Source organism: Mobula birostris, chromosome 8, assembly GCF_030028105.1.
Source record: "Mobula birostris isolate sMobBir1 chromosome 8, sMobBir1.hap1, whole genome shotgun sequence".
In the NCBI taxonomy this organism is placed as follows: domain Eukaryota; kingdom Metazoa; phylum Chordata; class Chondrichthyes; order Myliobatiformes; family Myliobatidae; genus Mobula; species Mobula birostris.
In genome coordinates this window covers 57,689,221-57,712,233 of record NC_092377.1, presented here as the reverse complement: position 1 = coordinate 57,712,233, position 23,013 = coordinate 57,689,221, and the positions used below count along the sequence as shown (strand labels likewise).

Genomic DNA, 23,013 nt, shown 5'->3' with positions numbered 1-23,013 from the left:
TTCAGTGACTTGGAACTTACTTGTATCCACCTCCTGCCTTGTCCTTTTCCATAACCTTATCACGGAGTTGCTTGGGAGTGTCCTTTTGCCTTCATGGTGTAGTTTCTGCCAGGATACTGACTCACCAATAGTTGGACCTTCCAAATCAGGTGTTTTTTTCACAAATCAATTTTTTACCTTGACTGCACAGAAAACAGCTCTTTTAACTAATTGTGACTTCTAAAACCAATTGGCTGCACCAGTGATGATTTGGTATGTCATTAAAGATGGTGTATACTCATGCAATTTATTATTGTTTTATATTTTAATTTAGATCACTTTGGACCTGTTTTTTAAAAAAAAAACTTTGAAACAAAAGTTTTTCTGTTGATCCGTGTAAAAAAAATTTCCCTCGGGGGGGCAGGGGTGTGTTGAAATCTTTTTACAGGTCACACTAACCTGGCAACATCCTTGTTAATTTTCTCTGTATTCTTTCAACCTTATTTACTCCTTTCATGTAGGTAGGTGACCAATGATCAAGTATCACACACTCTCGCCTTGGGACTTCTATGTACTGTCTAGTAGTACGTAGATCTAGCTCTAGCTCTTTCTAGTTATCGTTTAACTATATATAACCCAAATCAAAAACTCTCAACACTGATCCTCTCTAGCAACCCACCAATGTTCACAGAATCTTTGTCCAAGTAGATAAGAAAATTCCTCTTGATTTGCCTCGGAGAAGCAAGTGCCTTTAGTACATTAAATACATCCATGAACAGCAGCAAACAAATGCTTATCACAAATCTTTAAAAATAACGGGTTCTTTCAAATAACACACAAAATGCTGGAGGAACTCAGCAGGCCAGGCGACATCTATGGAAGAGGGTACAGTCAACGTTTCGGGCCAAGACCTTTCCGAACTGAAGGGTCTCGGCCCAACACGCCAACTTGTACTCAGTCTGGCCTGCTGAGTTCCTCTAGCATTGTGTTGCTGAGTTTTCCAGCACCTGCAGATTCTCTCTTGTTTGGGGTCTGTTTTGTTGAAAACATTACTCAACTATTGAACTGTAATGCATTTAAAACCACTTAATCATTTAAGATCAATTTAAATAGTATTATTCTTAAATAGTATTTAAAGACACATGGCATCAGGGATTTCATTTATTCTGATCCAAAAATATCCTCAAAGTTCTTAAATTGTAGCAATCAAAATCCAACACCACTATTTAAATCAGATTCACTTAGTTGATCAAAAGCTAATTAAAGGCCTATGCTAATCAAGTAACTATACCACTGCAACGTATCATTGACAGTTAAAGAATCTTTGGCCTTTAAAGTAATTACTGATAATACCCTAAAAAGCATGGTCATTTGGGTAACATTTTATTTTTTTGCCACTACTCGTGGAATTTCTTTATAACAAACCATCCAGAATGTCAGATCCAAATAATTTTCTATCATTGTTTATTAAAGTGAATACAATTATGCATCTTCAGCCTTGTTGAAGCAGTATGTTAAACAGCACTTTCCACAATACTGCCTGTTGAAGTGGCTGGCCATGAACACACCAGCACCACATTCCTCTGAGGGACATTCACGGCGTAGACGATAGATTTTCCCATATTCATCAACCTAAAAATTGAAAACAAACTTAATTTCCAAACTAATAGGAAAGGGGAAAACAATGCAACATGTATGAAGCCTGCAAGCATGTTTATCAACAATAGGTCATGCCAGTAAAGGTTATAGGATGTTAAGTAAAGCAAATACAGTGGATTCCGGTTAACTGGGCCATCAGGGTAGGTGCTTATTTAGTGCAAATCTTAAAAAAGAAAAACTAATCAAGAAAATAGCTATGATTCCCTTTGTTTACTTGAGGAGTTGCTAACCAGCAGAAGTCGCATACGCTTCAGTGGCTGTTAAGACTGTGCTTAGAACGAACAGGTTTTAAAATATCAGTTACATGAACTTGTCTTATCTACTTAGGCCAAAGGATTTGGTTCAAACTGATTTTTGATCATTTTTTTAAATTGACTTTTTTTAAAAAATCCAGATCCTTGTCAAGATGCCATGGAAAAACTGGCCAGCTGAAAAATTTACCCTAGGTCTCTGATCTAAAGAACACAGCAGCATACACTGGATGAATTCCATTATCAATAACTATTACAAACTAATACACAACTTTAAAATGCAGTAGGAATATCAAGTGTTCTAATTTTGTTCTGTATTTCATTTAAATTTATTTCTCAATTAAAAGGTAGTTTGCATTTTGTTTATACTTCAACTATTTCCATGAAATTGCCATCAGGAAGGTGGCACAGAGCCTCAGGACTGACCACCAGGTTCAGGAAGTTATCACCTCTCAAACGCTCTTGAACCAATCACCGAATGGTTCCCACACCCTATGGACTCACTTTCAAAGACTCCATCTCATGTTCTCTATATTTATTGTTTCCCTTCTTCTGCTACTTACAGTTTGCTGTCTTTTGCACACCTGTTCTTTATTTTGTCCTGTTGCAGTCTTTCATTGATTCTATTACAGTTCTTGCATTTACAAGAAAATGAATCTCAGGGCCGTATATGGCCACATATATACCTTGATAATAAATTTACTTCCAACTTTGAAACTTCAGTTGATTAGGCAAAAATGTACTGGTCCTAATGTGTCCCAAATTAGCAGAATCCACTGTAGTTCTATTTTTAAAACCCACTATATAAGGGGTATGCAATGATGAATTTTCAGAATCCAATAAATCAGAAGTTGAGGGTATAATCCTTTGCTGGAGGTGGGCAAGTGCCAAGTCTTATGTCAACAAGGAGTCCAGTAGTTGGGGGAGGAGAAAATATCAATTCTCAAGAATTGAAGAGGCATAAATCTATCATTTTTTCCCTTTTGGAGAGCAAATCTACATCCATGGCATTACCAGCACCCTAATTATACATTTAATTGCAACTGTACTAAGCCATTTAGATGACTATCTACTCTCACATTAAACAGTGAATCCTTAATGTATAGTATTACCTTGTAATATTTAAGGACAGCAAGTTTGACCTTCTTCCTCTTATGCTGGTTCTTCTTTGGGGTGGTGTATGACTTCTTCTTCCTCTTCTTTGCGCCACCTCGCAGTCTCAACACAAGGTGTAGAGTTGATTCCTGTTGAACAGCAATTATTTTGGAAGTGTAAATTTTCAGTTGTTGTGTTACACAAGGCATCCTGCAGGAATTACATGCAATAAACTATTTCCAAGTTCACAAAGTGTAACCAAGCTTTGAAAAAGTAAATATACCTTCTGGATATTATAATCGGAGAGAGTACGGCCATCCTCCAGTTGTTTCCCAGCAAAGATCAGTCGCTGTTGATCAGGAGGAATACCTGCATCAAAAAAAAACCCATCCCATTTTACTCAAATTTTAGGTTAAAGAAACTAACTGATGTCATCCATGAAGCCGCAATATTTTCACTTATGAATACAGCCTAGAAATCTACTCAGAGATCCTTGAAAGTAATTTCTCTATGAAGTGCAAACAAAAAGTCACACCAAATGCTTTTTATCATAGCCCAATCTAGATTTAAATGAAACTATAATCTGTGTCTCTTTTATAGGTGTACAAAGGACACACTAAATGTGCAACTTTTTATATTTCTCCAAGTCCTTTAAATATTTGGTTTTAAAAAAATGAAGAATATTCCTGCATAGTTAAAGTGAAAGGTTGTTCCTAATTTTTGGTCCTACCTTGCAAGTTCAACCATTTAAATCCTTACAATCATGTGGAGAATGTTGCAACCAAAATAGCTCAAAATATTAGAAATACTGGTTTAATTTGCCTATCCACCAACTACTAAGACCACATCTGACATGTGGGATAAATTTGTTGAAATGTGTGACGAAACATCAAATTAAATGGAGAGAAAGCATTCTTAGAATGCAGTATTACCATGAGAACATAAAATAAGACATTCAGCCCCATGATGATCATAACAGTATGCAGCCACAGGACATACAACATATCCTTTCAACTCTTCCCTTCCCAAAAATCTGGAGACATAAAATATATTTTCCAGATAAAACAACGCTTCACTTGCACTTCTTACAACCCAGGGTCCAGAATGTAGTCTTTTCATTGGAAAGACCAAATTGATATGCTACTTGATTTCTAGACTTTAATATAAAACCTTTTGAACTTTTCCCATCAATACACTCAGAGCAGTCACATGAAAATGAATGGGGTGTACTGCATGCCATCACAACGTATTAAACTACAGCTCTAGAAACTAACAGCCTGGCCTTCCTATGGAAATGAAAATTAAATTCTCAATTAAGATCGCATTATACCTTCCTTGTCCTGAATCTTAGCTTTAACATTTTCAATTGTATCCGAGGGTTCAACCTGTAACAAAAAAGTTTTGTGTAGTATATTCATTGTGCATTTTTCAAATATTTTCATAGAGCACGACATCACCATTTCAAAAATAGAACTGTTTAACTGATTTGAAAGACAGTCATTAGATTAGAATATGAAAAACATTAGTAATAAGACTGCAAAACACATTCCATTATTTCATCACAGAACAATAAAATAAAATTACTATGGTGGGACAGAATGTTAATGGCAAGATGCTTAACCTTGCTGACACATGAAGGGATTTTGGGATCGAAGTCCCTAACTCTCCAAAAGTGGCTGTAGCAGCTTGTAGGGCACTTGTCTTTATTAGTCAAAGCATTGAAGTTACATTCAGTTTGTAACTATAAATCTGGTTAAGCTACACCTGTGGAGCATTGCATTGAATTCTGGCTACACCATTACCGCAATGACAGATGTTTACCAGGATGTTTCCAGGACTAGAGGACATATGCTATAGGGAGGTCTGACAAACAGGTTTTCTCTGAAAACAGCAAAAGCTGGTGGGAGTTTGAAAGATTATGAGAGCTATAGACAGACAGTATCCTCAAGGGTTAAACAGACTAATACTAGACAAGCATTTATGATGAGTGGAAGCAAGTTTTTTTTAAAAGAGTAGTGAGGACCTGGTACATACTGTTAAGGGGGGTAGTGGGGGCAAATGATTAGAGGCTCAGATAGGCACAATTGTCCAGAGAATGGCAAAATATGGAAGGATTAGTTTAATTAGCCATTACATTAATAGCTTAATTAGTCCAACACAACAGTGCAGTCCTAACATGCTCAAAATGCTGGAGGAATGCAGCAGGCCAGGCAGCAGCTATGCAAAAGAATAAACAGTCGATATTTCGGCTGAAACCTTTCAATTCTGTTGTGTGTAAAATATAATCTTACAATCTGGAATTTTTAACTCAACTGTATTTTTAATTAAATAATGAAGCACCTGTTTAGGGGTTCATATACGCTGTTGGGGCCAAAACCAATTAATTAATGGTCTGTTCCAAATTAATGGTCTGTTCCATCTTCAAGTTAACTTAATAAGCGCTGACAGTCCAAAGGGCGATCAAGTAAAACAGACTTCCCACACCCGATAGACTGAAGCATCCTCCATGTAAGTAACCGAGGCCTCTGGATTCATTTTAACTAGGGAACATGTGAAGTTTCTCTTCCCAGAGACAACCTGTACTTTTCTAGACAGTTTATCGTCGACTTCCTTTTTGAATTTTAGTTAATTCTAAAACAGATTGTTTACAAATATTTCTATTTTAATTTTCACCCACCAGGCGGGGAGTCGGCCTCCCAGTGCTGGTCGGTCCCCACCACGTTCGCTTACCTCGAGGGTTATCGTTTTCCCCGTTAAGGTTTTTACAAAAATCTGCATTTTGAAAGTCAATCCACCTACAACAAACGAAGGGAAATAGCTTTAAAATTCCGGTTAAGCAGTTAATGATATCCAACGTGTGGCATGACTGACGAGCTCCACTCACCACCACCTTCCCTTAGCGGCCGTTCATCGAAAAAGGACCTTCTTCGCGTGCAATGGGGTTTCCCAAACAGGCTGCAGGGCGTAGGCGACTAACACACTCCTGTCTCAGTAGGCTTAATTTTTTAAACAATATGACAATCAAGAAAATATTAAAAGAATTTCAAAGTGAGTGTAAAAATTATTAACAAATAGTAATCGCTTTATTTCTGGCAAATTATCGCAATTGCATTGTTGAACTGTGGAAGTCTATAACTATAGCAACAAAGTATTATCTACACATTTCGTTTTAGTGTGACGCATAATATTAGGCTGTTAAAGTAAAACATTGATTAATTTCTTAAAAAGGTTAGTTTATGAAAGATGCATTTCCCATAATACGCTGCGGGCAACCTCCTTAGCAACGGACCTCGAAATGGAGTTGGTGGTGAGGTTGTGAAGGGAAGGAAGTGGAAAATAACTCTTCTGATGATAGTCTTTTGTCGGCTCCAGATGCTGTTACTCGTTAAATGGTAGTTATGTTGATCCGTGGTGCAGATAGCCTGGTTCTCCCTGGCATGTCACCGAACGAGTGATCATCTCACCCGGGATCGGTAGAGAATGGCCCAGAGACGGATGCCCGCCGCGGGTCTGTCGAAATGTCAGGCGATTCCCAGTGTAACCGACCGAAACTTTCATAGCCGCATTCGGGCACGGATTGAGTCCGAGATTGGCAAGCTGGGCTATACAGAGCAGGGAGTTAATGGGCATCGGTACATTATCTATAAAAATGCATTTGACAAGGTGAGAATGAGTGGCAGATACAACAATAGACAATAGCTGCTGGAGTAGGCTGTTCAGCCCTTCGAGCCAGCACCACCATTCACTCTGATCATGGCTGATCATCCACTATCCAGTTCCTGCCTTCTCCCCATATCCCTTCACTCCGCTATCTTTAAGAGCTGTATCTTACTCTTTCTTGAAAGAATCCAGAGAATTGGCCTCTACTGCCTTCTGAGACAGAGCATTCCACAGAACCACAACCCTCTGTGTGAAAAAGTTTTTCCTCAACTCTGTTCTAAATTGTCTACCTCTTATTCTTAAACTGTGGCCTCTGGTTCTGGACTCCCCCAACATTGGGAACATGTTTCCCGCCTCTAGCCTGCCCAATCCCTTAATAATCTTATATGTTTCAATCACATCCCCTCCCATCCTTCTAAATTCCATTGTATACAACCCCAGTCGCTCCAATCTTTCAACATATGACAGTCCTGCCATCCCGGGAATTAACCTCGTGAACCAACGCTGCACTCCCTCAATAGCTAGAATGCCCTTCCTCAAATTTGGAGACCAAAACTGTACACAATACTCCAGGTGTGGTCTCACCAGGGCCCTGTACAACTGCAGAAGGACCTCTTTGCTCCTATACTCAACCCCCCCTTGTTATGAAGGCCAACATGCCATTAGCTTTCTTCACTGCCTGCTGTACCTGCATGCTTACTTTCAGTGACTGATGAACAAGGACACCTAGATCTTGTTATAGGTGTCAAAGAACAAAAGAACACAAACCAGCAAACACTTATATAAAACTATTCCACAATCAATCTAACCCTTCTCTCCTACACTGCCCACAGCTCTATTTATTTATATCCATGTGCGTATCTTAGGGTCTCTTAAATGTTTCTGTTGTATTAGCCTCTTCCAGCACCCACCACTTTGTATAAAACAACCTGCCTCTGATATCTGCCATAAACTTTCATCTACTTAACTAAAGGAATACATTTAGACAAGTAATTTATTGGTATGGAGTGTCTCATTCAGAGAATAGCAAAACAAATTGACACATACAAACTGCTGGAAGAACTCAGCAGGTCAGGCAGCATCTCTGGAGAGGAATAAAGAATCAAAACTTTGGGCCTAAATCCCTCATCAGGACTTCCTTCAGCATTTTGCATGTGTTACTGTCTAGATTTACAGCATCTGCTGAATCTCATGTGTTTAGCAAAACTCAAGCAAGAGAATATATATATATATATATATTATGTAAACCTAAATATATGTGGAGCAAATTGAGACATGCAGAGAGCCAGCAGAGAAAACATTACATATACAATTAATTTGGAGATAATTGCCTATGCATTTAATTATTTTGAACTTATGACATTTACTTCATCCTTAGATGATTGAAAATACCACAGCGTATAAAAATATTCTCACAGCCATCAAACAAGAGTATGACGAAAGCATCAATGTTTTACTTGAAGGACAAAAAGACTCTTTACTTCTGCAGAGAAAGTTGAAATCAATGGCTTCTGAGCCGGCGACACTCATGGCTTACAAGAACAGAGCTATGCAGCTTCAAAAAAAGTACAAAAAGTTTTGCTGTTCTTTTTAATGTTTGCTGTTTGAAAGTATCTTATATTAGTTTATTTGACATATATACTAGGCCTTGTATAATTGAGCAATGCATCTCTAATCTTTTAACTCAAATTCCCTAGAAAGACAAACATCACTAAACAATTGCTTGTTGAGCCTGTAAGCTAACTTCTAGTGATTTGTTTTCAAGGACACCCGGATCATTCTGACAACATCATTCAAAAACAGTTACTTTTTTAACCAAAGTGGATAACCTATTTTCCCACATTGTCATATTCTCACATTCAGTTAGCCATATTTATAGCCTCCTAAAGCCTCTCTGCATCCTTACAGCCCACACACCATCTTGTTTTATGTCATTAGCAAATATGGATACATTATATTTGATCCCCTCATCCAAATCATTAACAAAGACCAAACAACTAGGTCCCAGCACTGATACCTAAGGAATTCCACTGTTTATAGCATTCCAATGTAGAAGTGGCCCATTTATTTATAATTTCTGTTTTCGTACTGTTAGTTATTCCTTTATTCAGAATCATGTTTATTGTCACTGACGTTAGTTGTTAAATTTGTTGTTTTATGGCAGTAGTGCAACGCAGATTTAACAAACTGCTGTAAGTTCCAATAAAAATAAATACTGCAAAAGAGGAATTGTGAGGCAGTGTTAATGTACCATTCAGAAATCTAAAGAAGCTATACTAAAACATTGTGTGTGGGTCTTCAGGCTCCTTTACCTCCTTCCTGTTGAGAAGAGCGCATGTTCTGGTTGATGAGGGTCCTTAATGGTTGATGCTGCCTTCTTGAGGGAGCACTTCTTGAAGATGTCCTCAATGGTTGGGAAGCTTGGGCCCAAAATGGGGCTGGCTGAATCTAGAACCCTCAGAAGTTTCTTACAATGGTGTACATTAGCTGGCGCCTCCTTAACTGCCAGTGATGCAGCCAGTTAGGATGCTCTGTATGGTACATCTGTAGACATTTGCGAGCCTTTGGTGACATAAGAAATCTTCTGAAATTCCTAATGAAGTATAGCCTCTAGCGTACTGTTCCTTTGTTATGATTGCATCAGTATGGTTGGCCCAGGATAGGTTCTCTGAGATGTTAGAGTCATAGAGGAGTACAGCACAGAATCAGGCCCTTCAGCCCATCTAGCCCATGCTGAAACCATTATAACGGCCTACTCCTATTGACCTGCATCGGCACCACAGCCCTCCATATCCCTACTATCAATGTATGGATCCAAACTTCTCTTAAGCATTGAAATGGAGCTCACATGGACCACTTGTACTGGCAGTTTATTCCACACTCTTACTACCATCTGAGTGAAGAAGTTTCCCCCCATGTTCCCCTTAAACTTCTCACCTTTCACCCTTAACCCATGACCTCTGGTTATAGTCCCACCCAACCTCAGCGGAAAAAGACTGCTTGCATTTACCCTATCCATACCCCTCATCATTTTAACACTCACAACACGCTGGAGGAACTCAGCAGGTCGGGCAAAATCCGTGGTAACCATCAGTCAACGTTTGGGGCTGGAACCCTTCGTCAGGACTGTAGAGGGAAGGGGCAGAGGCCCTATAAAGAAGGTGGGGGAGGGTAGGAAGGAGAAGGCAGGTAGGTTCCAGGTGAAAAACCAGTAAGGGGAAAGATAAGGGGGTGGGGGAGGGGAAGCAGGGAGGTGATAGGCAGGAAAGGTGAAGAAGGAATAGGGGAAAACACAATGGGTAGTAGAAGAAGGTGGAACCATGAGGGAGGTGATAGGCAGCTGGGGCAGGGGGCAGAGTGACATAGGGATAGGGGAAGGGAATTACTGGAAGTTGGAGAATTCTATGTTCGTACCAAGGGGCTGGAGACTACCCATACGATATATGAGGTGTTGCTCCTCCAACCTCAGTTTAGCTTCATCATGGCAGTAGAGGAAGCCATTTATGGACATATCTGAATGGGAGTGGGAAGCAGGGTTGAAGTGGGTGGCAACCGGGCGATCCTGTCTGTTGTGGCGGATGGAGCGGAGGTGGTCGATGAAGCGGTCCCCCAATCTGCGTCGGGTTTCACCGATGTAGAGGAGGCCGCACCGGGAGCACCGGATGCAATAGATGACCCCAACAGACTCACAAGTGAAGTGTTGCCTCACCTGGAAGGACTGTTTGGGGCTCTGAATGGTGGCAAGAGAGGAGGTGTAGGGACAGGACGGATGCTGCCCGACCTGCTGAGTTCCTCCAGCGTGTTGTGAGTGTTGCTTTGACCCCAGCATCTGCAGATTATTTTGTGATTACCCTCATCATTTTATATACTTATATCCAATCTCCTCTCAATGTTGTACATTCTAAAGAATATAGTCCCTAAGCTACTCAATCTTTCCAGGAAGACTCATGTCCTCCAGACCCAGCGATGTCCTTGAATATCTCTGCACTCTTTTCAACCTTGTTTACGTCTTTCCTGTAAGTAGGTGACCAGCACTACATACAATGTTCCAAATTAGGCATCACCAATGTCTCATAAAACTCCAACATAACATTCCGTCTTCTGTATTCAATACATTGATTTATGAAGGCCAGTGTGCCAAAAACTTTCTTTACAACCCTATCTACCTGTGCCGCCACTTTCAACAAATTATGTACCTGAATTCCCAGATCCCTTTGTTCTACCACACTCCTCAGTGCCCATCCATTGAGTGTAAGACTTACCCTGGTTGATCCTATCGAAGTGCAAGGCCTCACACTTGTTTGCATTAAATTCCATCTGCTAATTTTTAGCCCATTTTTCTGGCTGATGCAGATCCCTCTGCAAACCATGGTAGACTTCCTCACTGTCCGCTATACCCCCAGTCTTGGTGTCATTCGCAAATTTGATGATCCAGTTGACCACACTATCATCCAGATCATTAATATAGATGACAGAGACAAAGTACCCCAGTACCGATCTCTGCGGCACACCACTAATCACAGACTTCTGGTCAGAGACCTTGACAAATGCCTTACTAAAGTCGATGTGGACAGCATCCACTGCCTTGCCATCATCCACTTTCCTGGTAACTTCCTTGAAAGATTGGTTAGACATGACCTACCTGGCATGAAACCATACAGACTACCCTTAATCAGTCCACATCTATCCAAATACTTATATATCCAGTCCCTTAGAATACATTCCAATATCTTTCCCACTACTGATATCAGACTCACCGGCCTATAATTTCCTGGTTTCCATTTAGAACTGTTTTTAAGCAGCGGAACAGCATTTGCTATCCTCCAATCCTGTGGTACATCATCTAAAGATGCTTTAAATATCTCTGCTCGGGCCCTGGTAACTTGTTAACACGTTAAGCCCTGGGGATTTATCTACCCTGATTTTCCTCAATGTAGCAAACATTTCCTCCTCTGTAATCTGTACAGGGTTGATGCCCATGAACTTGAAACTGTTCACCCTTTCCTCCACTGACTTCGCATTGAGGATTAATGTGTGTTTTCCTGACTTCCCCTTCCTGAAGTCCACAATCTGTCCCTTGGTCTTGCAGACATTGAGTGTAAGATCATTATTGTGACACTAGTCAACCAGCCTGACTATATCACTTCTATACATCTCTCCAAATAAGAATATCACACCCAATACTGTGTATTAACTTCCTGCATGGTATTTTCTTGAAGGTTTGAAGGTCCAAGTGCACTGAATTAGCTAATGCCTATTTTGCTCTTTATAATCTCAAAAAATTGGTATATATTTGTCAAACATTTTCATGCATTTGTGTTACCTCCGTCCAGTTGTATTTTAAAATGCTCAGTTATCATTTGCTTTCATAGATTTCATAATTTCTGTACTACTAATAGTAATAGACATCCGTTAGTCTCATGGGACCATGGATTTGCACCTTGGAAAGTTTCCAGGGCGCAGGCCTGAGCAAGGTTTATGGAAGACCAGCAGTTGCCCATGTTGCAAGTCTCCCCTGTCCACGCCACCGATGTTGTCCAAGGGAAGGGCATTAGGACCCATGCAGCTTGGCACTGGTGTTGTCGCAGAGCAATGTGTGGTTAAATGCCTTGCTCAAGGACACACACGCTGCCTCAGCCAAGGCTCGAACTATTACTATTAATATCAGGCTTATGAGTCACTAGTTTCCTCTTTTCTGTCTTCCTTCCTGCACAATTGGTTTACACTTGCTAACTTCCATTCTGGGAACCAGTGCATCTACTATCTGCATACCTTTAAAGTCTTAAGATACTGGCCATCATATCTTCTCCAATAATAGTTTTGTATTAATGTTAATTTCTTTGAGCTCCTTGTCTACTTAAGATCTTTCACTATTTTTAGTTGGTTTTCTGGAATTGTTTCCTTTTTTTCCTATTTTTAGAAGCTCTTCCAATCCTTTTCTGTGTCTCTTACCAGTCCTATTTAACTTTCCTTATCAATGCTTTTGTCATCTTTCACTGAATCATGAAGTTTTCCAACTCTTAAGCTTAATGCTCTGTTTGGGCAAAGTTTGAACTTTTTCTTTGATCTGATAGTATCCATTTTGTCTTGAAAACCGTAGTTGACTTGAGTCTTTTATTTACTTTAAAGAGGGATCTGTTTCTGATATCGATGTGAAATTCTATCATTTGCTGCAACGATATCTGTTAAATTTTGATAAGTGTGTACTTTCCTCTCAGATTGATTACACCCCCAGTCTTGGTGATATTCAGCACCAGGTCAAAATTGCATCAGTGCGAAGGCTGATTTTTTGGAGAAACAGGTTATCTTTCAGGAAAATCTGCCCTTAATCTTACTCTGTGGTTTTCCTGTCAACAGATTTGGAGACATATAAGAAAATAATTAGAGCAACTTTGTCTTTCGCTGTTGACTACATTCTAAAAGGGTTGAAGAGTAGCTTGAATGCAGTAGTGATCATGTGGCATTTGTGAGAAATAAAATTCAATGGAAAAAATCAAAATAATTTTCATTTGGCCCTTGCACAATCACTTCTTGCTAATTTGTTGCACATCATAGTTAACTTAGAGACTTCAAAGTTGCTGGTGAACGCAGGCAGCATCTCTAGGAAGAGATACAATCAACGTTTCAGGCTGAGACCCTTCGTCAGGACTAACTGAAGGAAGAGTGAGTAAGGGATTTGAAAGTGGGAGGGGGAGGGGGAGATCCAAAATGATAGAAGAAGACAGGAGGGGGAGGGATGGAGCCAAGAGCTGGACAGGTGATAGGCAAAAGGGATATGAGAGGATCATGGGACAGGAGCCCCAGAGAGAAGGAAAAAGGGGAGGGGGGGAGAAAACCCAGAGGATGGGCAAGGGGTATAGTCAGAGGGACAGAGGGAGAAAAAGGAGAGTGAGAGAAAGAATGTGTGTGTATATAAATAACGGATGGGGTACGAGGGATGGTGGGGCATTAGCGGAAGTTAGAGATGTCAATGTTCATGCCATCAGGTTGGAGGCTACCCAGACGGAATATAAGGAATATAATGCTTCCCCCTCCTGTCTTCTCCTATCATTTTGGATCTCCCCCTCCCCCTCCCACTTACAAATCTCTTACTCATCCTCTGGGTTTTTCCCCCCCTCCCCCTTTTCCTTCTCCCTGGGCCTCCTGTCCCATGATCCTCTAATATCCCTTTTGCCAATCAACTGTCCAGCTCTTGGCTCCATCCCTCCCCCTCCTGTCTTCTCCTATCATTTTGGATCTCCCCCTCCCCCTCCCACTTTCAAATCTCTTACTAGCTCTTCCTTCGGTTAGTCTTGATGAAGGGTCTCGGCCCGAAACGTCGACTGTACCTCTTCCTAGAGATGCTGCCTGACCTGCTGCGTTCACCAGCAACTTTGATGTGTGTTGCTTGAATTTCCAGCATCTGCAGAATTCCTCGTGTTCGCGAACTTCGAGACTTAACAGGTTATATTTTATCATTTTAATTCACAGACCAAAAGAAATTAAAATCAGATAAATTTTATTTCAACAGAATTGAAATTATTAAAAAAAATACAGCTGGTTTAGAAACTTCCCTGCAAGTAACAAAAAATTCAAGAAATGTAAAGGATGAGACAACAGAAGAGACCCTGCTGCCAGAAAAAGAAACTTCAAATTTTAAACTCATTCCAGGTCTGAAACGTGTCAAAGAATTATGTCAGTTAGCTTAGATACATTTATTTTATTACTTTATTATATATTTCAATCAAATGCTTACTATTAGACATGTGTAATATCTAATTTTAAAACTTAATTTTCATTACGTTTTGAAACTTTTTAAGGTATGTTATTCCTGTAGCCTTGTTTGGAGCAGTCTTAATAGCAGATGATTCCAGGCACTTGCCAGCAAAAGACTGAATGTTGCTGCTATGGAATATAAAACTGTGGTTCTTCCTCCAATTCTATTTATCATGTGAGGTTCCTTTTCCTATTGTTTTCTAATGCAATCACACTCCAGCAGCAAAAAGACAGGATAGGGAGAAATATATAGCCATAGTTATGTAAAATTCCTGTGAAAATGAAATTGGAGAGGTACTGTTAGACCATAAGATATAGGAACAGAATTAGGTTATTTGGCCCATCAAGTTTGCCTTTTCATCATGGCTGATCCAATTTTCCTCTCAGCCCTTCTCTCCTTCCTTCTCCCTGTACACTTCATGCCCTGACCATCTTAAATATACAGAAAGACTAGGTCTCCACAGCTGCCTGTGCCAAAGAATTCCACGCCTTCACCACTCGCTGGCTAAAGAAATTCCTCCTCATCTTCGTAGTAAAAGGACACTCCTCTATTCTCAGGCTGTGTCCTCCAGTCTTAAACTCTCCCACCATGGGAAACACTTTCTCTACACCTACTCTATCAAAGCCATTCGATAGGTTTCAATGAGGTCACCCCTCATTCTTCTGAATTCCAGTGAATACAGGCCCAGAGCCCTCAAACGCTCTTCATATGACAAGCCATTCAACCCTGGAATTATTTTTGTGAACCTCCTTTGAACCTTCTCCAGTTTCAGCACACCCTTTCTAAGATAGGGGGTCTAAAATTGCTCACAAAGTTCCAAGTGAGACCTCACCGGTGCTTTATAAAGTCTTAAAATCACATCCTTGCTTGTATATCTAAATCCTCTTGGAATGAATGCTAACATTGCATTTACCTTCCTCACCACAGAATCAACCTGCATCTTAACCTTTAGGGAATCATGCACAAGGACTCCCAACTTCCTGTGCACTTCAGTTGTATGTATTTTCTCTCCATTTAGAAAATTGTCAACCCTTTCATTTCTTCTACCACAGTGAATGATCATACACTTCCCAAGACTGTATTCTATCTGACATTTCTTTGCCCATTTTCCTATCTATCTATTCCTCTGTAGCGTCTCCACTTCCTCAAACCTACCTGTCTCTTGACCTATCTTCATAGCGTTTGCAAACCTTGCAACAAAGTCATTAATTCCATCATCCAAGTCATTGATGTATGATGTAAAACAATCGGTCCCAACACAGATCCCTGAGGAATACCACCAGTCACCAGCAGCCAACTGTTCTCCCACTTGAAGCATATATTTACTGAGAACTGCTTACATGGCAAATGTCAGTGTCTTTCCCAAAAAAAACCCCAAAATGTTGGATTTTTCCAGCATCTGCTGACCATATAAGCACAGATACTGTCACCTCCCAGACTCATCCTACCAATAATGGAATACAAATAGCCCTGCACTCTTTAGATAGGACTTGTCTTGTGAACAAGAATGTTTTAAGATGGATGAGGTGCTCAGAACTGTTTATTTTATGTTTGTATAATAGGCCTAACATTGGAAGAATCAGTAAATGTGGAGGATCTATGCAAGCATCTGCAGAAACTAGAAAGGAAACTTAAGGACTTAAGAGTGAACAAAGAAACAAAATATGTGCCAATACAAATCAAAACTAAAATTAGCGAGAAGATTAATCAAAAAATGCAACAATGTGAAGAGCTGGTTGTGGCAAATGAGCAATTAACACTCAGGTAAACAATAAGGTTTGAGTTGTTTTCTTATAATTGTTATCAGTTGTATAGTTGATCTTATATAGCAGAATCTCACCTGGTCCTTGAACTCCTTCATCCTGATCAAAAAGTCACAATAGCGCCTTTATTTCCTGCGGAGCATCAGGAAAGCTCACCTCTATCCCAGAATATTGACAGACTTTTACCGCTGTACCATTGAGAGCATACTTACCAACTGCATCTCAATGTGGTATGGCAATTGTCCCGTATCGGACCACAAAGCACTCCAGCATGTGGTGAAAATTGCCCAGTGGATTATCGGCACCCAGTTGTCCACCATTGAGGATATCTACCATAAATGCTGCCTGGGCAGGGTGAAAAGCATTATCAGGGATGCATCTCACCCTAACCATGGACTTTTTACTCTCCTCCCATCCGGTAGGCACTACAGGAGCGTGCGCTCCTGCACCAGCGGGCACAGGAAGAGCTTCTTCCCTGAGGCTGTGACCCTGCTGAACCTCTCATCACAGTGCTAAGCAATATTGCGTCCATATTGTACTGTCTCAGTACTTTTATATTTGTGTGCTGTAGCACTTTTTTTATTCGCAGTTATTTTGTAAATAACACTATTCTTTGCATTTCTGGTCAGAGCTAAATGCATTTCATTGGCTTTGTATCTGTACTCGGCACAATGACAATAAAGTTGAATCTAATCTAATCTAATCTAATATTCCAGATACACAAAACTGAAGATGATAGCAGATGCAGTTACTGCTTGGGGACATTCAGATAAGAGTGTTTCTCTCACTGAATTCATTTGGCCAAGTATGACAAAAGCAAGATCTCTGAAAGGTATACATTTTAATGTGCAGATCTGTTTCAATCTAATGCTAGTTTTGATATTTATATAGGTACTATTAAGTAGAATCTAAATTTTTGCTTTAGACATAGTTGGGCAATTGTGTTCAAATTATTCTCAAAATTGTATTGATAAGGTTAAAATTATTTCACATAATCATATGTCTATTGTCTTCCAACAGTATAATAAATTTAAGTAATAAAGAAATTTATTGACACTGAAGAATTTATTTATGTGGATGGATCCTTAAGTTCATTATAGCCGGGGAGTGATAGCTAGTGGGAGCTTATCCCCACTATTAAGTGCTTCCAATAGTGTGCGTCTCAGATAGCCTCGAATAATCAAGCCCAGGTCCTGGATATCTCATGTGGCTTAGCTACCAAGCACTAAGGAGTAATTTCTACAGACAGAAGGGCAAGGGTGGTTTACTGGCGTCTTAAAACCAGTTGCTTTGAGCAGATGGGGCTTGTTGTAACTTATCTAGGAGAAGGAAAACATTGATCTCAAAGCTCTGCTGCCTTGTAGATATATCCACTCGTGGGGAAGACTTTGGGAATAAGCTTCGAGGAAGAATCCAGAGCTAAATTCCCTAAAAAAAAATCCTATGTTGAATTCAACACTGACTGGCAACTCTTGTAACACTGTATCTTTCTCTGCCGTTCCTTTGGATTCAGCAGCTATGTGGAGAGGGGGAGCCTGCTACATGGGCAACAGTTTGCTCTCCATATCCTACTGCCCTGGCTTGCGTATCATGTAGACACCTGGGATACAACATCCTTGGTCGACCCCCAGCAATAGAGGGCCTCAATTTATGTGAATGAAAATACCGTGTGCTTGTCAGAAGACAATCACTTCTAATAACATGTTGTAATTCTTTGAGTATTACTAAATTTACATAATTAAAATGAGTTCATGATTGTGAACTATTGTGGTTTATCTACTAATTATCGTATAAAATTAGGTCTTTAAAACATAAAAACTTTGGAAATAATATTACTACCTGGATATTCAGTGGAAACAAGCTCAATGTAAAGACATCAAAGTTGCCGGCGAACGGAGCAGGCCAGGCAGCATCCGTAGGAAGTGGCGCAGCCGACGCCCCAGGCCGAGAACCTTCGTCAGGACTAACTGTAAAGATCCTTTTTGAATGCCTAACTGAACAAAATTTGGCATCCACTTTCTATCATTCTGGTCAGATTTGTAACCAGAACCACCTTCAGGTGAAAGGATTTTTAAACCCACAACATTTAATGTTAATTCTTTACTTAATTTAATTTGAGTTTAAAATTCTTGAAATTTTACATTGGTTTGAATAGTTTCACCCAGGTTGTATTGTGAAGCAAGTATAAACTAATGAAAATATTGCCCCATACCCTGATTTTTATTATTTAATTATTATTATTATTATTTTATTTAATGGATTGTAGCATCTTCACTGTGATTGAATAGAACTGAATTTTCACAACATGAGTGTATATAGCAGTGGCTATTTATTTTTTCCACAGTAGATGTCACCATTTATATACAATGTGCTCTCACCCCCCCCCCCCCGTCTATCTGCTTAGCCCTTCTTTATCATTTGTAATTCCTGTGCAACTTTATCAAGCTCACTTTCTGCTCTACCTTTGGACCATCATTAAATTTGAAATTATTAAAAAGAGAGTCTAAAACCCTTCATCTAATAAGTTATTCATGGTGCATTTAATGAAACATGAAGCTTGGTCCAATAAAGACTACTTATCATCTGAAGTTTAACTGCCTAAATAACATAAAACAAATGTTTCTTGTCTGGCTGTATTCCATTGTAAATCAATACAATTTACTTTGATGCAGAGGTTGATGTTCCTTGGCCTGGGGTATTTGATGACGATGATCCTAGTAATATTGATGAAGCTGCGTACTTGTTGGAGTATGTTGAGAGGTGAGTTAATTTAGGTAACATAGTTCTTATACACATCTCAGAGATATGTCTGTTACCTTTAGTCTGTCAGCAGAGGATTGTACTGTTTGACCAGGTACCCCATCTGGGCTGCATGCTTTTCGTTGGTTCACGCTCCTAAAGGCTGCTTACACATCAGCCTCATCTACTTTGCTAACAAAATTTCCCATGGTTTGGTGCCTAAAGTAGAGCATAAACAATGTTGAATCAATCAAATGTCTGTGTAACAGAAGTGTACCCTATCTTCATTTCTAAATTTCAAACCTCTTGAGTTATAGGCCAATATTCTATAAGCCTTTTTGACTTATTTTATCTGTACTCTAGAATTTAGTTATTGCGTATGTGAACACACAAGTTCCTTTCCTCCTTTTACCTCAATCTGAAAAAGATACCTTCTCAAATCTGACATTGATGACTTCACATTGCCCTAGATTGAGCCCAACTGTTACTGTTTTACTGTGTCTATAAAAAGTATTTACGCCCTCCCACCCCCCCCCACCCAGAAGTTTACATGTTTTATTGTTTTACAGCATTGAATCACAATAGATTTGGCTTTTTTGACACTGAACAGAAAAAGACGCTTTTGTGTCAAAGTGAAAACAGATCTCTACAAAGTGACCTAAATTAATGAAACATTATATAATTGATTGCGTAAGTATTCAGCCCCTTTGAGATGACACACCAGAGCATCACTGGTGAAGTCATATAATTAGTTAAGTAGAGATCTGTTTTTGGAGATCTGTGTGCAGTTACGGTTTCAATTGATTGTAGTAAAAATACAGCTGCTTCTGGAAAGTTGAACTGTTGGTGAGTCAGTATCCTGGTAAAAACTACACTGTAAAGGCAAAAGAACACTCGAAGCAACTCTGCAAGTCAGGAGATGGATACAAGATAATTTCCAAGTCACTGAATATCCTTTGGAGTACAGTTAAGTCAATCATCAAGAAATGGAAAGAATATGGCACAGCTGTAAATCTGCCTAGAGCAGACCATCCTCAAAACTGAATGACCGTGCAAGAAGGGGACTAGTGAGGGAGGCCACCAAGAGACCTGTGACAGCTGGAAGAATTACAAGCTTCAGTGGCTGAGATGGGAGTAAACAACAGCTGTTGCCCGGGTGCTTCACCAGTCTTAACTTTATGGGAGAGTGGTAAAGAGAAAGCCACAGTTGAAGAAAACTCACGTTAAATCTCAGTTAGAGTTTGCCAGAAGACGTGGGAAACTCTGAGGTCAACTGGAAGAAGGTTCTATGGTCTGATGAAACCCAAATTAAGCTTTTTGGCCACTAGACTAAACGCTGGACAATTTAGATCAGTTTGTAGAGATCTGTCTTCACTTTGATACAAAAGAGTCTTTTTCTGTTGATCAGTGTCAAAAAAGCCAAATTAAATGCACGGCAAATCAATGTTGTAAAACACTAAAACATAAAAGCTTCCGGGGGGGGGGGGGTGAATCCTTTTTATAGGCACTGTAATCCTTCACTTCCTCTCACCATGTTTCTTTTGTTACTTCCTGCAACCGGTAAGTTTCAATAGATACAGAGAAATGTATACAATGTACATCTGAAATTCTTTTTCTTTGCAAACATCTGCAAAAACAGAGGAGTGCCCCAAAGAATGAATGACAGTTGAATGTTAGAACCCCAAAGCCTCCCCCAACTCCCCCTTGCCACATATAAGCAGCAGCAAAGCAATGACCCCCCTCCCACCAGCAAAAAAACATTGGCACCCTCCACCGAGCACTCAAGCGTGCAGCAAAGCAACAGCAAAGACTTGCAGAACCCCAAAGACTACTCACTCACCTGGTAATTTGACATACTGTATCACAGGCTCTCTCTCTCCCCCTAATAAGAGAAAAAGGGGTGTCCCTGTTTCACAGCGAGAGGGGAGACATAACAAACCAACTCACTGGTTTATGGTGTTAAAAGTCTTTTTGGAGTTCTGTGCCCAAAGAACTCAGGTCTCTCGCCGCACAGCCAGCAGTCAGCTTGAAGCTTACGATCTTCCATGTACTCCCACAACACATCAGGCGGCAGCACCGGCCTTGAATCAGCCCGTCTCCAGAGCCACGAAAATCCAGCACCCTGAAGGCGCACTAGTCTTCAAGGCTACGTACTTGGCACTTCGAAAAGCAGCCGGTCGTGAGGCCCTGAAAGCGGGTCCCATTTCCACAAAGAACTGAAGTCAGCGTGTAACTCCAGGTCGGGGTCTTCAAAAGAACCTTAAAGGGGAAAAAAAAGATACCAAAGATAGAAATTGAGCTGTTCCCGAAGGTGCAAGCAAAGGAGTTGCCGTTAGGCACCATCATCCTCCTAAGCTTCATTTAACTTGCTGTATTTCCTGACAGCATACCAGCTATCATCTGCAAACTTGGACATCTAACTCCTTTCTGTCATTCAAGTCATTGATGTATATAATGCAAAACTGATATTGCAGGACAGTCTCCTGGAGGACACAAATTTCCACACTTGGCATTTAAGTTTATCAAAATTTGACAAAACCCTTGACCCTCTGATCCCTTTCTCCTCCTCTCAACCAATTACTACTTCATGACATGAATTTAGCCTAAATTTACATGTCCCCTACAGCAAGTACTCATAGATTTACTTTTAGAGTAAAGGATTGGCATTTGGAGTTTTGTAGTTAAAACTCACAATTCCCAAATCAAGAGAGTTGAGGAAAAGTATGAGGAAAACTATGGTATTCTCATCTATTTATTTTAATACCATAGGTAAAAGCCATCAGGTTCTAAAGATTTGTCTAAATATCAGATTTTCTTTTTACTTATATTAATTCAATGTCTTTATATTCAATGCACTAAATTCTGGAATTTAACTTTTTAAATTCACCGTTTCATTATTTTAACCTCTTTGGCCACAGTGAAAATGCTTACAAAATTGCCTATTTATCTACTATGCTATTTCTTTATTACTCATTGCAGCCTTAAATCAATCTATTTCAAATTTAGAGTAATATAATAAAATTCTTTCCTCATTGGCATTTTGTCTTGGATTTTGAATAATTTGTGATAGGTTGTCAAACAACTATTCCTTGCAGTAAACAATGTGCTTTGATAAAACCAGAAGATGTAGGAGCAGAATTAGGCCATTTGGCCTATTGAGTCTGCTGTGCCATTTCATCATGGCTGATCCATTTTCCCTTTGGCTCCAATCTCCTGCCTTCTCCCCAAATCCCTTCATGCCCTGACTCATCAGAAATATATCAACCTCTGCCTTGAATATACCCAATGACTTGGCCTCCACATCCACATGTAGCAACGAATTTCACAGAATTCCACACTCTAACTAAAGAAATACCTCCTCATCTCCGTTCTAAAAGGACATCACTCTATTCTGAGGCTGTGTCTTGGACTCCACCACCATAGGAAACATCCTGTCTACATCTGGACCTTTCAACATTTGATAGATTTCAATGAGGTCACCACTCATTCTTCTGAATTCCAGTAAGAAGAGGCCCAGAGCTATCAAACACTTCTCATATGACAAGCCTTGCAATAATGGAATAATTTTCAAATCAAATTCAGGTTTAATTAACATTCAGCCGTACGTGAATACAGCCAAATGAAACCGCATTCCTCTGAGGTCAAGGTGCAAAGCATACATGGAACAAGAATCAAGATAGTCATACGAAAAAACATACGTAGCCCAAGTCCCTGAGTGACTTGTCCTGTGGATTGATAGTGCAGTTCTTAGCAATCCAACCTGTCATTCAACCGATCGTACACTGGAGGGTGGCACTGACAGGAGAGGCCACCCCTCCAAACCAAGCATAGGCGTCTTGCTACACTGCCTTCAGCATCTCCTCTCCTGGACTGCACCAGCAGGCTAGCCCATGGCTTGAGCCCTAGTCCTTGATATAACTGTGGCCACGCAGTTTTCCCACTGTCTGTCGCAAACAAGAGTAACAGGCCTGCAGCATCTTACATTATCATTGTCCAAAAGGGTCTTGCAATTGCAAGAGAAACCTCCAAGACAATCACTCATTGTTACACAGCAGGCTGCCTTTGCACGCCAACTTCCTGTGGCAGGCAGCAACACAGTCTGCACCTAGTC

General features: G+C 40.1%; 2 protein-coding genes across 8 annotated transcripts in view; one reads left to right on the top strand and one right to left on the bottom strand.

The window, feature by feature from the left end:
• Positions 1 to 1,426: 1,426 nt before the first annotated feature.
• On the bottom strand, positions 1,427 to 5,912 carry rps27a (ribosomal protein S27a). The gene is made up of 6 exons (XM_072265226.1): positions 5,869 to 5,912; positions 5,715 to 5,779; positions 4,315 to 4,369; positions 3,268 to 3,353; positions 3,002 to 3,133; positions 1,427 to 1,611 (listed from the first exon to the last, which is right to left on the bottom strand). Exons 2-6 carry the CDS (start codon positions 5,760 to 5,762, stop codon positions 1,462 to 1,464), a joined length of 471 nt encoding a protein of 156 aa, XP_072121327.1. The 5' UTR covers positions 5,763 to 5,779; positions 5,869 to 5,912; the 3' UTR covers positions 1,427 to 1,461.
• Positions 5,913 to 6,256: 344 nt separating this feature from the next.
• Positions 6,257 to 23,013, top strand: part of LOC140201325 (clathrin heavy chain linker domain-containing protein 1-like) — a 50,713-nt gene continuing 33,956 nt past the window's right edge. For 6 of the 7 annotated variants that reach the window (XR_011886839.1, XM_072265222.1, XM_072265224.1 and 3 more), the window contains exons 1-6: positions 6,257 to 6,647; positions 8,023 to 8,210; positions 14,155 to 14,294; positions 15,963 to 16,164; positions 16,880 to 16,995; positions 18,836 to 18,923. Coding sequence is in view for 6 of the 7 variants with exons in the window: in XM_072265222.1 (XP_072121323.1) it covers positions 6,465 to 6,647; positions 8,023 to 8,210; positions 14,155 to 14,294; positions 15,963 to 16,164; positions 16,880 to 16,995; positions 18,836 to 18,923 (917 nt within the window). In the remaining variant the exon portion in view is untranslated. The remainder of the gene's footprint in view (positions 6,648 to 8,022; positions 8,211 to 14,154; positions 14,295 to 15,962; positions 16,165 to 16,879; positions 16,996 to 18,835; positions 18,924 to 23,013) is intronic. The other variant, XM_072265225.1, reaches the window with a different exon arrangement.

Excerpts from the sequence above, each read along its gene's own strand:
- rps27a (XM_072265226.1), bottom strand. The coding sequence starts at position 5,762 with ATGCAGATTTTTGTAAAAACCTTAACGGGGAAAACGATAACCCTCGAG. Across the intron at positions 4,370-5,714 it reads GGAAAACGATAACCCTCGAG|GTTGAACCCTCGGATACAAT; the intron begins GTAAGCGAACGT and ends TTTTTGTTACAG. Across the intron at positions 3,354-4,314 it reads TAAGATTCAGGACAAGGAAG|GTATTCCTCCTGATCAACAG; the intron begins GTATAATGCGAT and ends TTTTTGATGCAG.